The 15,649-nt window shown below is 55.6% G+C and overlaps 1 protein-coding gene across 2 annotated transcripts; it reads right to left on the minus strand.

Moving 5' to 3' along the window:
- Positions 1-4,482: 4,482 nt before the first annotated feature.
- On the minus strand, positions 4,483-15,254 carry TNNT1 (troponin T1, slow skeletal type). 2 transcript variants are annotated; one of them, XM_059382722.1, is made up of 14 exons: positions 15,085-15,254; positions 13,501-13,540; positions 13,378-13,391; positions 13,159-13,188; positions 12,896-12,928; positions 12,168-12,186; positions 10,259-10,319; positions 9,854-9,970; positions 9,571-9,648; positions 7,368-7,481; positions 6,876-6,985; positions 5,333-5,423; positions 5,178-5,218; positions 4,483-4,615 (listed from the first exon to the last, which is right to left on the minus strand). In XM_059382722.1, exons 2-14 carry the CDS (start codon positions 13,530-13,532, stop codon positions 4,570-4,572), a joined length of 786 nt encoding a protein of 261 aa, XP_059238705.1. In that variant the 5' UTR covers positions 13,533-13,540; positions 15,085-15,254; the 3' UTR covers positions 4,483-4,569. The 2 variants fall into 2 exon arrangements, with proteins under 2 accessions (XP_059238705.1, XP_059238704.1); XM_059382721.1 differs by having other exon boundaries at positions 12,168-12,189; positions 15,085-15,250.
- Positions 15,255-15,649: the final 395 nt, after the last annotated feature.

Here is a 15,649-nt window from a genome sequence, read left to right on the forward strand (position 1 = left end):
CGTCAGGACGCCGCCACGGGGCGCGCTGGGAAATGGAGTCCGCAAGCGGAAGTTGCTCCTGGCAACCGTCCGGCCTCGCTCCGCCCCGGGGCACGCTGGGAAGTCCGCCGCTCCTCGGATCCCAGGCGATGGGGCGGGGAGCTTCGGGAAACGCAGAGCTCGGTCCCACGGGGCCCGGGAGCCGGGAAAGCTATAACGCCCATTTCCCCACGTGACTCTTTACTGTGGGCCCTTGGGTCGGCTCCCTTCAACTAGAAGTACGCGGTCGGACATTTGTCTTCTTCCCGGCGCCAGAGTGGGGCCCAAGAGTGCGCGACCCATGAATGGAGGGATACCCGAGGTCACGGGACACGCCAGGGCGCCACGCGACCCAGAGAGCCTTCGGGACAACCCGGGTCCCAGCCTCCTCGGGTGACTGGGATCGTGATTCGAGACAAAAGTGGGCAGAGGTCACTGCCTTCGGCACGCAGCCCCAACGCACGCCGGGAAATGTAGTCCTCAGGGCCCGCCCCTGGAGGCACGGTGGGTCCTAGGCAGAACCCCAAGCACCGGAAAAACCAGGCCCAAGGGCAAGAGGAGTCCAGAGTCCCTCATGGTAACCCTTGGATCACATCGGTAAAGGTGCCCAAGGGGCAGGGTCCACAACAATAGCGCCCCCAGAACCTTCATGCGCCCGCCCCTCTCCCGCTCGTGTGCACGTTGGGAAATGTAGTCCAGGCTCTATTTCCTCGCAAGCCATGCTGGGATTTGCAGTCCTCAGTGAAGCGTTCGGCGTCGCGTTTTATTACGATTTTTTTTTAAAGTATTTATTTATTTATTTATTTGACAGAGATCGCAAATAGAGAGGTAGGCAGAAAGAGAGGAGGAAGCAGGCTCCCCGCTGAGCAGAGAGCCCAATGCGTGGCTCGATTCCAGGACACCGAGATCACGACCCGAGCCGAAGACAGAGACTTAACCCACTAAGCCACCCAGGTGACCCCGCGTAGCATTTTAAAGCCCGAAATAATCTCACTTTAAGTGTCCTGAACCTGAATCTGGCTAGGAGAGATGCAGATACTTTGAGATCAGATCAAAGAGTGGGAAAAAATAGCCCAGGAAGGCTGTAAAATTTGGATGGGGCGATAGCCTTTTTTGCCAAGGGATGTTGGAGGAGCCCACCCACTCAAGTCCTTGGGCCTGTAGGAAGAAATAAACTACAAATCCCATGAGGCCTGGATAACGCTGGCCATAGATATAAAAGGACTGGGGGGGGGGGGGTCTTGGGATGTGTAGTATCAGGTCGGCTCCCTTGTCCAGAGTGAAAACAGAACGAGGCACAGTATAGGTCAATTGTGATTTCTGATATTTTAAAACCGTTAAAGGAAAGTTTTAAATTTAAGAGAGATGTACTGTGAAAGACATGCCGTAGCTGGCCTTCTAGTGACTGTCGACACACTAACATATCCCCTGGGCCCTCAAACTCCTCTGCTTACCTGTATGTAGCATCAGGAGCCAAAATAATTACAGAAGAGGGGTTTTATCCCAATGTGTAGAGCCACAGAAGTTAACATATGATTTCTGTTCCTACACAATCCTCTTTTTCCTGTGGAAAAATTGTCTGAATTGGTATGATCATAATTCCCTGCACCTTCTCCATTGTGGATTTGTTAGGAAGGGAGAAGTTGGGTGTGCATTTATAGGATCCCAAACCAGTGGGAGGCACACACAATTCTGAAAGATAGGGCTGGTCAGGCCCCAAGAACCCAGTCTGACCACCAAGACCTGGGCGTGAGTCTCGGACTAATTGCCTGCCCACGACTAGTGTTTCCATCCTCAAAAATAGAACCCTGGTTTTATCTGAAGTGGCAGAGCCCCAGCTAGCTAAAGAGTGAGCCAGAGACCTAGTCGTCTTTGCAATGAGGGGTGGCCTATCCAATGGGAATGAACACTGCTGGGTGGGGTTTCCATGAAGGCTCTTTAAAGGGGTTCAAGCCCCAGAATCAAGCTGCCAAAACATGAGGAGCCATTCACAGGATGACAGAGGAAGATAAACAAAATTCTGGGAGCGTGAGATTAGGCTGAAATATATGAAAGAAAACCCTAGATGTCCCTCCTTAGAAAGAAGCATACAACCACATGGAGAGAGGTCCCAGCCATCCCAAACAGGGCTGCCCTAAACCAACCAGCTCCACTGAGCAGCCAGAAGACTGCGGCTGCACCAGCAAGCTGGGGCCACATTGGCCGCGCCCAGAAGAACCACCCCGCTGAGCCCAGCACCAGCTGCCAACCTACCCACAAACTCATACGCTAAATAAAACTATTGCCGAAACCCAGTCAGATGTGAGGCCGCTGCTTCTACAGCCCAAACCAACAGATACAGCCAGTTAGCTGTTCAGCTTCCAAGAACCCCCTAAGTCTGCTGATTGCAAGCCACTTGGAGAGTGGCCAGATGCAGTGGACGGAGAAACAGTGTTTCCACTAATGGGCCCAGGGACAGACCTGCTTATCCTGCATGATTCGTTTTCCCCTTCTACCGCTGATTTCAGGCTGGGCTTCAAAGCCACTAGAACAAACAACTAGAGGTTGCGACATAATGAACTTCTGCCTGGGGATGCGGGGGAAGCAGAGGTGGGAGCCTGTCTCCTCCTTCCGCTTTGCCCCTTCCTGCTATCTGGAACCAGAGCTGGGGGAGCAATCTTAGTATCCTGGTCAACTCAGGAGGCAAGGACAAATGTGCTTAAGCCACAACGGTTCACTTCTCACAGTTCTGGAGGCTGGAGGCCTGAGGTGAGGGGCGCCTGTGTGGTTGGGTTCGGGAGACAGCCCTCCTCCCGGCTTGTGGAGGTCCCCTCCCTGTGGTGTCCTCAGCTGGTGGAGAGAGTGCTCGGGACACTAATCCCATCCTGGGTCCTCATCTAAGCTCACGTACCTCTCAGAGACCCCACCACCACACCCTGTCACACTGGGGGTAGGACTTTGACGTATGGGGACACAAAGCTTTAGCACTGCACCTTACGTCAGGGACAGATGACACAGCCTCAGGATGAAGGAGCCGGGCCAGGACGGCTCCACAAGACAAGAGCCTCCGCCTCAACTATGTGGGAGGGGTTGGCGACCTTCTCTAAGCCACTGATAGTTGTGATTTTGGGCCCAGGAGCCAGACCTACATGCTCAGGTAGGTCCTCGCCTCCTGAAGGTCCCAAAGGCAGAGCGGCAAGTGGTGGGCATTGCTTTGTCACCAAGAGTGTTGCCTCATCCCGTGAACAACTTGACATGGTGTTTGATGTGTGCTGGTCTTGCATTTTAAAATTCAGATATAATTTACACCAAAAAAGAAAAAAAAATAAAGCCTCTTTAAAGTGTACAGTTCACGGAGCACCTGGCAGGCTCTGTCGGAAGAGTGCAAGACTCTTGAACTCAGGATTGTGAGTTCGAGCCCCAGGATGGGCATGGAGATCACTTAAAAAATACAATTTAGGGGCGCCTGGGTGGCTCAGTGGGTTGAGCTACTGCCTTCGGCTCAGGTCATGATCTCAGGGTCCTGGGATCCAGCCCCATGTTGGGCACTCTGGTCAGCAGGGAGCCTGCTCCCCCTTCTCCCTCTGCCTGCCTCTCTGCCTACTTGTGATCTCTATCTGTCTGCCAAATAAATAAATAAAATCTTTTTTTAAAAATACAATTTAAAAAAAAAGTGTACAGGGGAGCACCTGGGTGGCTCAGTCAGTTAAGCATTTGCCTTCAGCTCTGGCCATGATCTCAGGTCCTGGGATCGAGCCTCCCATCCGGCTCCCTACTCAGGGGGAAGACTGCTTCTCCCTCTAACCCTCCCCCCACCATGCTCTCTTTCTCAAATAAATAATACCTTTAAAAAAAACAACAGAGTGTTGAGTGGCCTTGTATACTCCCAAGGTTGGGTGTGTCACCATCATCACCAGTTTCAAGCATTTTCAGCCCCCCATGTGCCCTCCCCCAGCCGCTGGGAGCCGCCAGTCTCCTTCCTGCCTCCATGGCTTTGCCCCTCAGGACAATTCACATGCGGGAAATCACACAGGCTGTGGCCCTCTGATTCTGGCCCCTATCATCGAGCACCGTGATTGTTTTGAGAGTTGTGGACACGGTGATGTGTGTCAAGACCTTGCCCCTTTTTCTCCCCGCGTGGTAGCGCCTGCTACCCACCCCCCAGCTGGTGGATGTTGGGGCCGTTTCCACCTCTGGGCTGCTGTGAGGAATGCTACTGCCCATGTCGGTGCCCACTGCGCATGTGGCCAGACACATGTTTTCCCTTGCAGCGGGCAAACACCCGGGAGGGGAGTTACCAGGCACTTAGCTTTCTGAGGAACTGCCAGACTGGTTTCCAAAGGGGCCATACGTACCCTGTGGCATTCCCTGCAGCGCAGGGTTCAAGGTCACCTACCACCACAGGGACTGTGCAGGTTCTCCAGGCTCGAGGTCAGAGTGACCACTGATTCCGGTGGGAATGACAGCCAGAGAACTGGGCAGGTGTCTGCGAGGTGCATTTATTTCAACCACAGATGGGACCCACGCTCCAACGGCGGCTCTGAGACTTGCTGGGCGCATAGCCCCAGGCCCTCACTTCCAGCGGCCTCCAACGCGGCCCTTCCCTGCACCCTTCCGGCTGTAGGAGAAGAGGGAGAGGATGGCAGGAAGGAGGGGCTCCCCCAACCTCTGAGAGGGGTCCTGCCCTCAACTCAGAAGTCTGCCCCCCAGTTCCCACTCTCCCTGCCTCCCGGAGGAAGGGGCAGGGCAAATGCACTCTCTGTTCAGTGACAGGGATGGGGTGGCTGATGGGGTGTGGGGGACTCCCACGCACCTGCGGGAGCTGACATTGGGGGGTGAACTCAGGATGTTCCCACGGGTGCTGAGCGATATTGAGGAGGAGGGGCTGGGGGGAAGGGAGGGATGGGAGATGGGAGTGGGCAGCACTGAAGAGGGGCCAAGGCTGGGGTGAAAGAGACAGAAAGTGGGAGACAGGAGAGATGAACAGTGAGCAGGAGAGGGGAGCGGAGTAGGAAGAGCAAGAAACAGAAGCTACGGGGCGCGGGGTCTCAGCCTTTGACACTTGGGGCAGGGGCTGTCCTCGGGGCTGCAGGGGGCTGAGGGCCCAAGGGACCAGGTGCACAGAGGGGTGGGGGCCCAGAGAAGGAGAGACACACCCCAGTCTGGGGAGGCACACTTACAACTTCTGAGCATGGCTGATGCGGTTGTACAGAACGTTGATCTGTGCAGGAGAGAGGGAAATGCTGGGAGGACTGTGTGGGGACGCACCCACCAGCCCCTGCCCTTCATCTACCCCCACGCTGCACCGCCTTCCTCCCTGTGAGATGGGTCTCACCTCGTACTTCTGCTGCTTCAGCTTCTCCATCAGGTCAAACTTCTCAGATTCCAGCTGGTGGATCCAGTCCGACAGTTCCTGGGCCTTCTCCCTGGTGGGCCAGAAGGGCTGTCAGAGAGGGGCTGGCCCATACCCCCGGCCCAGACAGAACCACCCAAGGCCACCCAGAGAGACTCAGTGGGCGTCACTACTGCCATTTTGTTAATATCCAAGGCCGAAACATTCTAGGTGAGTGGAAGGAAAGGGTTCTTAAGACCCTGCCCGCCGCCTCCACATCCAAAATTCCTGCTTCCCCAAGGGAGAACGATGTCACGGCTAAGGACCCAGGCTTTGGAGTCAGGAAGCCTGGCTTCAAATCCCAGCTTTGCCATTCTCTGACTTGTGACCTTCGCCAAGTAACCTCCTCTAGGATCCTGCTTCCCTCTCCCAAGCTGGTCCTGGAGCCATGCAAACACCTTGAGAGCCAACCCTAACCCTGAACGTCTTTTCCAGTGCTCAGACCCCTCACACTGATAATTTTAAATCTGCATGGTGGGAGCAGTTACGTCACAGAAACGGGCAAGTGCTACCGTCAGGACTTTTTGCCCCTGGAGAGCTGGCTGGTGAACATGCAGCACTGTAACACCAGCGGCAAGGACGGGCTGCCCGAGGCCTCCCAGGGTTCAAATCCCAGCTCTTCCACTTGCAGCTGTGCCACCCTGGAGAGGCTATTTAACCTCTCTGTGCCTCGGGTCCCTCATCTTTAACAGGAGGATAATCATAGTATCTACATCACAGGGTTGACTGTGAGGGCATGACTGTGGCAGCCACCACCATCAACATCACCACCATCACCACCATCATCACCATCACCACCATCACCACCATCACCACCATCACCATCATCATCATCATCAGAGAAATTACATAACGTGCTCAGAGAAATTACATAACGTGCCTATGATCCCACAGTGTGTAAGAGGCTGAGCTCCAGCCCCCCTCGCTGTGCTGCCTCTGGGGAGGTGGGGGTTTTGGACTTCGTAAGTCATGCCCAGACCAGAGAACATCAAGCTACCACTAAGGCCCAGAAGGAACAGCCCTCTGCAGCCTTCCCTCTGGTGGCTTATCACAAGACGTGGGCTGTTCTGTGAATGGGAGGTAAAGAGGTAGATAGAGACCCACAGGGCAGAGACTTGGCTGGAAATTTCTCACCAGCATGTCTGGCTTTAATTCACGTAAAGATGGGGCCTTTCTGAGTTTCCAGGGCACATCAATAGGTCAACATAATCTCTTAACTTTTAGTGAGCCATCTTGTCTGGCTTCCCACCATATCCCCTCCCAGACTCTACAGCTCATGATACCCACAAAAAGTAGGTCCTATATCAATGACGTCTCCCAGGGAAGAAAACAGGGCACCCGCCCAGAGAGAGAGACGCACTAGCCAAAGTCACACAGCGCCAGGGCTCAGACCTGGGATCCACCCTCCCAGAGCTTTGTAGGGGTCCCCTTATCTCGCCGTCTTCCAACCAGCCCCCTCCCACCCTGAGCCCCCCATCCCACCTACCGGAGCTGCTCTTCTCCCATGTGGTCGATGTTCAGAGGCTTTTTACGCTCAGAAAGGATGCGCAGTTTCATCTCCCGTCCTGTCTGGCGCTTACCGCGCTTCTGTTCTGCCTGAGGGTATGGAAGGGGACACACTGAACTGTGAGATAGATCAGACCCCAGGGCTGGGCTCCTCACCACCATGTCACTACATGCAGGAGTCCAGACCCCTCCTCCCAGCCCCTCCTCCCTCAGACCCAGGAGTCTAGACCCCCAGCCCCTCCTCCCTCAGACTCAGGAGTCCAGACCCCCAGCCCCTCCTCCCTCAGACCCAGGAGTCCAGGCTCCCAGCCCCTCCTCCCTCAGACCCAGGAGTTCAGACCCCAGCCCCTACGCTCTCAGACCCAGGAGTTGGGGCTCCCAACCCCCACCTCCATCAGGAACCAAGAGTCTAGGCCCTTAGTTGCCTCCTCCCTGGGAACACAGACCTTAGGTCCCAGCAGGCTGAACTCACCTTGACAAGGTAACCCCCAAAATGGGCTCCCATGTTGGACAGAACCTTCTTCTTTTTGGCGTCGTCCTCCGCCCGCTTCTTGGCCTCTTCCTCCTCCTTCCGCATCTTCTCCTCCTGAGGGAAGAAAGGAGTTAACCCAGAAGGCTGGCCCAGCCCCTGTGGGGAAGGGGTCTGAGTGACACAGGGATCCATCGACCCAATGCACGAGACAAAGTCAATGCCAGAACAGGTTAAATGCAGACATACTGCTCCGGGTCCATCCAGGCCTGACTGTGACCACCCACAAGTCCCTTCTCCTCTCTGGGCCTTAATATCCCCCAAGCAAAACTTTTACAGTGGGTAAGGGATATTCCTGCTTCTTTCTGCATTCTTCCATTCTGAATGGCCTGTGCCGAGCTTGCTATGTGCCTCAGTGCAGATAGTCCCCCTCTCTGGGCCTTTGTCTCCTTTATTCTCACGAGACAAGAATGATGTCTCAGAGGATGCAAGAGGGTGACTGGGGATGGGGATGGGGGACTCAGCACACTCAAGGGGCCATGGCCTTGAGCCTGAGGATGGGGCTCTAGAATGTCAAATGAAGGCAGCCCCATGTTCCAGAAAGAGTGGCTTGTCCAGCCCAGCTCCTCCCCACACTGAAAGCGCTGGTGAGGCGGGCACAATGGCTTCTGGCACGTCCAGCACACTCCATCTGAATTTCTTTCCTATTGCTTTGCTGTAATGTGCAAATTTAATAGCTTAAAACAGCATGAGTTTGGGATGCACGGAGTTTGGGGGGCTCAGTCAGTTGAGCATCTGCCTTCAGCTCGGGTCCTGATCCCAGGGTGCTGGGATCAAGCCCCAGGTCCTGCTCTCTGCTCAGTGGGGAGTCTGCTTCCCCCTCTGCCTGCCGCTTCCTCTGCTTGTGCTCTCTGTCAAATAAATAAATAAAAATCTTAAAAAAAAAAAAAAATAGCCCAAGTGGGGCGCCTGGGTGGCTCAGTGGGTTAAAGCCTCTGTCTTCGGCTCAGGTTGTGATCCCAGGGTCCTGGGATCAAGTCCCACATCAGGCTCTCTGCTCAGTAAGGAGCCTGCTTCCTCCTCTCTCCCTGCCTGCATCTCTGCCTACTTGTGATCTCTGTCTGTCAAATAAGTAAATAAAATCTTAAATTTAAAAAAAAAAAAAGCACAAGTTTATCGCCTTACAGCTCTGCAGGTCAGAAGTCTGAAACGAGTCTTCTGGGCTGTAATCAAGGAGTAAACAGTGTGGAGGGTCTAGGGGAAAAGTCACTCTCTTGCCCCATACTTCTCACCTGCATTCTTTGGGTCCTGGCCCCTTCCTCCGTCTTCTAAGCTAGTAGAGCAGCATCTTCAAACATCCCTGACTCCAACTCTACAGCCTCCCTCTTCCAATGACCATTGTGGTAACACAAGGCCTATCTGGATAATCCAGAATTATCTCCCACCTTAACTTAATCCCACCTGCAAAGTCTCTTTTGCCATGCAGGGTACCATATGCATAGATTTTGGGAATTAGGATGAGAACATCTTTGGGAGACCAGTAGGATGTTTACCATGTCACCCTACTCTTAATCTTTTAAAGTGATTCAAGTGGCAGATCATGTTTCCAAAGCCCACACCAATGGGAGTATTTTCACCAACCTCCTACAACTAGCCAGCAATTTGCTCCAAGATGGACAGGTGACCAATCTGAACTTATCCCAGAATCAAGGAGAAGACAGATAAAAGAGGAATGAAAGCCAGATTTGCTGGTAGTCACTTGCCTCCCCTGAGAACTGGGTGTCCAGTTGGGTGACCTACCATCTGGTTCACCTGGGACTGATGGGATACGGGATTTTCAGGGCTCAGACCAGGAACATCCCAGGCAAACCCATGACGACCTCATCACCCCCAGTGTCCATAGAAAGATGGGACCAGGGATAGGAAGAGAAAAGATGGGTCTTTGTGATCTTATTTGAGTTCCTTGATCCAGCCATACCGGAAACCAATAACATTCTACTTTTTCTTAGTTATATGAGCCAATAAAATTCTCTTTCTGCTGAACTCAGTTTGGGTTAGGGTTTCTGTCCCTTCCAACATAAAGATCCTTGAATAACACAGTGCAAGTCCTGCCTTCCTCAGGACTGCAGAAAAGATCATGAACGGGAAATAGAGCATTCGGCTTAAGAAGAAGCATTTGGTCTCACAGGACAGGAGAGGCACCCACCGCCAGCTTGGCCTGACGCTCACGCTCCTTCTCGGTTCGGAAGCGTTGTTGTTCAGCTCTCTCAGCCCGGCGCCGCTCCTGGGGGAAGGGAGAGGAATGAGGGGGTGCAGGGTTGCCCCATCCCCAAGGAGGTCAAGAGCAGAGATGAGCTAGTTTGAGTATGGCCACCGACTTGGACAGCCTCGGGGCTGCACTGGACGGGAAGCACTCCCAGCCACAGGATGGCACAGCACAGGCACCGGGGTGGGGAGGATGCTGCGGAACTCCGCCTCCCTCCACTCACAATGCGCTCTTTCAGCGCAATGAGCTCCTCTTCCTCTTTCTTCCGCTGTTCAAAATGCACATCGATGAGCGTCTGCAGCTCCAGCAGATCTTTCTCCATGCGCTTCCGGTGGATGTCCTGCAGGATGCAGGGGTGGGGGTAGGGGGGTGCATCACTTCCAGGCAGTGAGGGGGACCGGGCACCCACCTGTGTGCCCTCTGAGGCGCATCGAGGCAGGGCCCTCCCTGCAACGGACGTGGGCCTGGGCCGTTTAGGGGACCAGGGGCTGCTGTTGGTGATGTTCCCAGCAGGGTCACTAGGGGACACCTTGGGTCCATTTAGGAGGCTCTGAAAGGAGGGAAAAGCCAGAGGCACCACTTCCTAATTTGCACAAAGGCACCTGGGGACTGGAGGTCCCTTACTTACATCGAAGTCCACACGTTCCCCTTCTGGGATCTTCGGGGGGATCAGTGGTGGGACCATAGGCCTGGCGGGTGGGAAGGGGGAAAGACTGAGCAGCCTGAGCTCCCCGCCGGCTGTCCTGACCAGTGTGGCAGCCACGGCCCAGCGTGGTTTGGGGCACCTGACAGGGGGCTGGTCCGAATCGACATTCCCTGGGCTGTCTGAGAAACACACTGGATTTTGAATACTTGGTTCAAACAGAAGAATGGAATATATTTCACTAATAATGTCTCCTATCATCTACCTGTTGAAATGATTAAATTTCCGATTTAATGGGTTGAATAAAAAATTCGGCAAAGACTAATTTTACCTGTTTTCCTGTTCTGTTTTACTTTTTAAAATGTGACTTGTAAAAATACATATATTTACACACGTGGCTTGCATTAAATTCATAAATCGTATTGGGTGCTTCTGTGGTTTTTAAGACAGCACCTTCAGACGATTTGCTTCCTACTCCACTGGCTGTCCCACTTCTGTCTCCTCATCCCCAGAGAGCCCTTTAAAGGGTTTCACCCTTTTATTTATTCACAGGAATCTCTCTCTGTCTCCAGCCCAGGCTCTCTCTGAGATCCCAGACTCAGGTTAACCAGTGTCTCCTGAACATCTCCGCATTCTCACATACCATGCCTCCAAAGAGCTCATCAACCTCCCCAAGATGGAGGGGGGGGGTGGGGAGAGTGCACGGCCCCTCCGGTTCTCAGCCGAGACCCTGGGCAGGTGATGCCCACCTCCTCCCTCCCCTTGCCCCAATGACAAGTCCTGGCCTCTTTGCCTAGGCATCTCCCCAGTCTGTTTCCCCTTTCCACCCCACGCCCCCTGCCCAGCTCAGGCCTCAGCCACTCTCCTGTGAACCTTCATGCCAGCCTCCTCCTGGCCTCCCAGCCTCTGGCTGTCCACCTTCAGCTCACCTCCCTTCCTGACTTTAGCTCAGAGCTCACCATTAAGACAAAGCCCAAGCAACCCAGCATTCACAGCCCTTCTCACCTGATCACAGTCAACTCCTCCAGCAACTTCTCTCCTCCCTCACAGACACACACATTTCATGGTTCCCTGGCTATGGCATGTGCCTTTGCACCCCTGGACCTTTGCATATCCTGTTCCCTCTACCTGCAATGCCCTTCCCCTGGTATACTGCATCCCCTGAGGCCTTCCCTTCTCCAACAAGCTTTCCCTGATCCCCCTTGCTCTCTCTCTCAGATCTGACCCAAAGTCATCTTTGCTCAAAACCCCGCACGACCCCATCCCTTCTTACACTCTACACTCTGGCCACAGTGGAATTGGCACCACTGCCCATGGCAGCCCACAGAAGTCTGCTTCTAGGTTCTTTCCTAATGCTCAGCTTGCTGCCTCCCTGCATCTCCAAGCTTTGGCCTCAGTCTCTCTTCCTCCAGGACCCTCTGCCTCCACGAGCTCTCATGGCCTCCACAGATCTGCCTAGTTTAGGAACTTCGTCATCAGAATGACCTGTGTCTGTATCTGTTTCCCCCAAAAAGTGGCCTAGATCCAGCCACTGCCCCAGGCATGTACCCGTCAGCTTTCTCCTCTACAATATCCCTCCCACCTTCTTCAGCTAGTGATTCAGGAATCTCCTCCCCTGGGAAGCCTTCCATGACTGCCGAGGGCAAATATAGGGCCCTGGTGTGTGCTACCATAACTGGATCCCAGTCTGTTTCACCAACAGAGCCGATGGGATCTGACTTGCCAGATGCCATGGAACATTCTCTGAACCATTCATTGAAAGAAGAAATCACTGTCCTTTCCTGTTCCAAGTGCCCCACTCTCCTTTTCTGCCTTTTTCATGCCCTGTCTCTGGGAGTGGGGGACATATTTAGGAGGATGGGATTGGGACCCTCCCAGCCCTATAGTATCTCACCTTGGTTTGGGGCGCTCTTCTTCTAGTGGGGAGATACAAAGACATGATTAGCAAGAGTTCATGGGGGTGGGGCTGACACACCCAGAGAAGGGAACCCCTCCTCCAAGCCACAGCCCCCAGGAGCAGGTCTGGGGGAGACGCATGAGTCGGGGTAGAAGAGGGGAGAAGGGAAATCAGGGTGGTCATAAAGAGGGAAGAGGGTCACACGCTTCAGATATACATTCAGAACTGGTGTGGGGATTCCCCCTCCCACTTCTCTGGGAACCCAGGAGTCCAAACCCCCCAGGCCTTCCTCCTTCTACATACCCAGAGTTCCTGCTCTTCTCCATTTACACCTAGCCCTGCAGAGTGTCACCACCCCCAACCCCTCTGGGGACACAGGAACCCAGACTCTCAGGGAGAGCCCCTTCTGCATCTTGGGCCCCAACCTTTGAATGTATATGGGGGTAAAACATGACAGGGTCGGGAATGCCTGTCTGCAAACATCCAACCCTTCCACAAGTATTCCTCCAGTCTGGGGGAGAAGGCTTGGGTGTCGGTCCCTTTAAGAAGGAAGGGAAAGGGTTAAAGCCTTAGCGAGACTATTTCCCTTCGTGGACACCAGAGGGCGCGCGAGCTCTCCGGGGCTTAAAGGACCGGGCCTGGGCGGGTTACGGGGGCGCAGGGGGTCCTCGCAGGGGTCAGGGCCCGAGGAAATCCGTCTCGGGAAGCGAAGCAGCCGCGGTCACCTCGCTCTACCACCGGCTCCGGCTCCTCGGCGGCTAGGGAGGAGGAGGCAGGGGGAGAAGCGAGGATGGGGAAGCGAGGGGGAGCGGCCACGCAGGGGTGTGGGGGGCAGAGAGGAAAGAGAGGGGAGAGGCTGTTAAAGGACCTGAAGCCCGGGCGGTAGCGAGCCCAGTGCCCGCTGGCCCCGCCCCGACCAGCGCCCCCCCCCCCCCCCGGCCCCTCGGGGCTGCTGGGGCTGCAGACCTGCGGGGGGGCCAGGCCTCACCTTCCTCCTCCTCCTCCGCAGCCTCCTCTTCTGGAAAGGGGGCGGGGGCAGAGAAGGCGGATCAGGAGCCCCGCGGGGCCGCAGGCCGTGCGGAGAGGGCACGCAAGGGGCGCCGCCACGCCGGGGGGTGGGCGCTGGGGGCAGCGGGCGACCCCGGTGTCCTCTCGCCCCCCGCGTGCGTGTCCCCAGGCCACCGAGGCCCGCCCACTCCCCACTCACCTTCGGGCTGCTCCCTGAGGGCAGGGGTGGGGAAGAAAGGGCGAGAGGCAGGGTTACACGTGTTGGAGGTGGGAGAGTGTCCCACGTCTCCACGCCCCCAGCCCTCCCGCCTGCGCCACTCACTCCTCATATTCCTGCTCCTCGGTGTCCGACATCCTGTGACCTGAGGACCAGAGAACACGCGAGTGAGGTGGGGTCGCAGTGGAGGAGGGGCGGGGGCTGGACCCCCGGATCTGAGGGAGGAGGGAGCTGGGGGTCTAGACTCCTGGGTCTGAGGGAGGATGGGCTGGGGGTCTGGATTCTTGTCTGAGTGGTGGTGGTGGGAGGGGGTTGTTGCTGGGGACTGGACTCCTGGTCTGAGTGAGCAGGGGTTGGGGGTCTGGACTCCTGGGTCTGAGGGAGGTGGGGCTGGGGGTCTGAGGGAGAAGGGGTTAGGGGCCTAGACTCCTGGGTCTGAGGGAAGAGGTGCCGGGGGCCTGGACACTTGAGTCTGAGGGAGGAGGGGACTGGGGGCCTGGACTCCCAGGTCTGAGGGAGGAGGGGCCTGGGGACTGGACTCCTGGTCTGAGTGAGCAGGGGCTGGGGGCCTGGACTCCTGGGTCTGAGGGAGGAGGATGCTGGGGGGTCTGAAATGGAGGGCTCTGGGAGGGGGGGTCACTGCCTGAAAGCTGCTGCTTCAGCCCCTCCACCACCACAGCTGTCCTCTTTTGTCTTATGACATGTCCATGGGAACCTGATCTGAGTGGGGATTAGGAGAAGGTATTTGGGAAGGGATGGTGGCCTGAAGACAATAGCTGCCCCACCCCCACCAAAGGCTATTTCAGGGGGGATGTCTTACATGGTGAAACAGAGGACATTTCCTAAGAAGGGATTCAAGGGGGGGAGGCCCCTGGGAGAATTAGTTACACCAACTCCCTCTCACATCCCACCCCACCACCCGCTCGTTATCTTCCCACCTGTCCCCTCCTTGCCGCAGAACCCACAGACTGGGGAGGAGGGTTGTCCACAGACCTCATCCTGAGCCCTACATAGACAGCACACCATCTTTGAGATCCCCCGGGACCCACAGGACCCAGGTTTAAGAGCACCCCAAATCCTGAGATCCACAGATCCTGACACCCCAACTGGTGATCCCCCTGGTTTCTGGGGACAAGCAAGTCCCCATGTCTCCAGAGTCTGAGACCCCAATTCTTGAGACTCCAGACTGGGCTCAGATATCCTCAGCTCTTGATGCCCTAGGTCTCAACATGTTCTGAAGCCTCAATATCCTGAGACCCCAAAACCCAGATGCCCAAGCTCCGAGATGTATTCACGATGCTCCGAAATTTTGACAACTCCAGTCATAAGGCCTCTGACCCAGAGACCTCAGTTCTCAAACCCCCAAAGTCTGAGACTCCCTGTCCTGAATCCCAGACCATCCAAGCCCAGATACTCCCATCTTCTGAGATTCCCTCAGAATCAGATCTCAGACCTGCTAGGTCTGAGGATGCCCCATTCTGGGACACCCCAATCTTGAAACCCCAGACTCTGGAACTCTGAAATCCTAATAACTGTCTTCAGTCCCCTAAAAGCCCGAGCTTCCCCAGAATTCCCAAGCCTCCATCTTGTACCCCCTCCAGCCCTATAGCTCATCACACCCCTCATGTCTCCCACCCCTCCTGTTCTCTCCCTCAAGGACAAAGTCCCTGGAGACCCCAAGACCGTTACCTAAGGCTGGGTCTGCAGAGTCCGCGAGCTTTGGGACAGAGCCTTCCTGATGGAGCTGAAGCACCCCTGGGGTTTATAGGGGAGGCTCGGCCCCGCCCCCCCAGGGGAGAGGGAGGGCCAGAGAATTCCTTTCTCCAACCTCGAGTCCCAGCTCAAGGGCTGCCCTGCCCCCAGTCTGGCTTCACATTCAGGATCCCAGACCTCCTTGGCTGCTTGGGGACCCCTCCACCCCATCGGCATCACCTTGAACCCAGGCTGGGTCAGGTGACCTCCAACCTCTGGGCTCCCCACCCCTTACAGCAGACTGTGCTCTATGCTTTGAGGTCCCTGGGCTCAGCACACAATAGACCCTTGGAGAATACTTGTTGACAAAAGGGGTACAGGGGCTGCTTTCACTTATATGGCTCTGGTTCTGGTTTCTGTGTCTCTCCGACGCTGTCCTTCTTTCCTTTGTCTCTGTGACTCCCCATCTGTTCGTCTCTGTCTCCCCCCTCCCTGCCCCCACCCCTTTGTCTGCCACCAGGATTCCACCCTGGTGACAACAGGCGCTAAAGTGGGGAAGCAG

Source organism: Mustela nigripes, chromosome 17 (genome assembly GCF_022355385.1).
Source record: "Mustela nigripes isolate SB6536 chromosome 17, MUSNIG.SB6536, whole genome shotgun sequence".
Lineage (NCBI taxonomy): Eukaryota > Metazoa > Chordata > Mammalia > Carnivora > Mustelidae > Mustela > Mustela nigripes.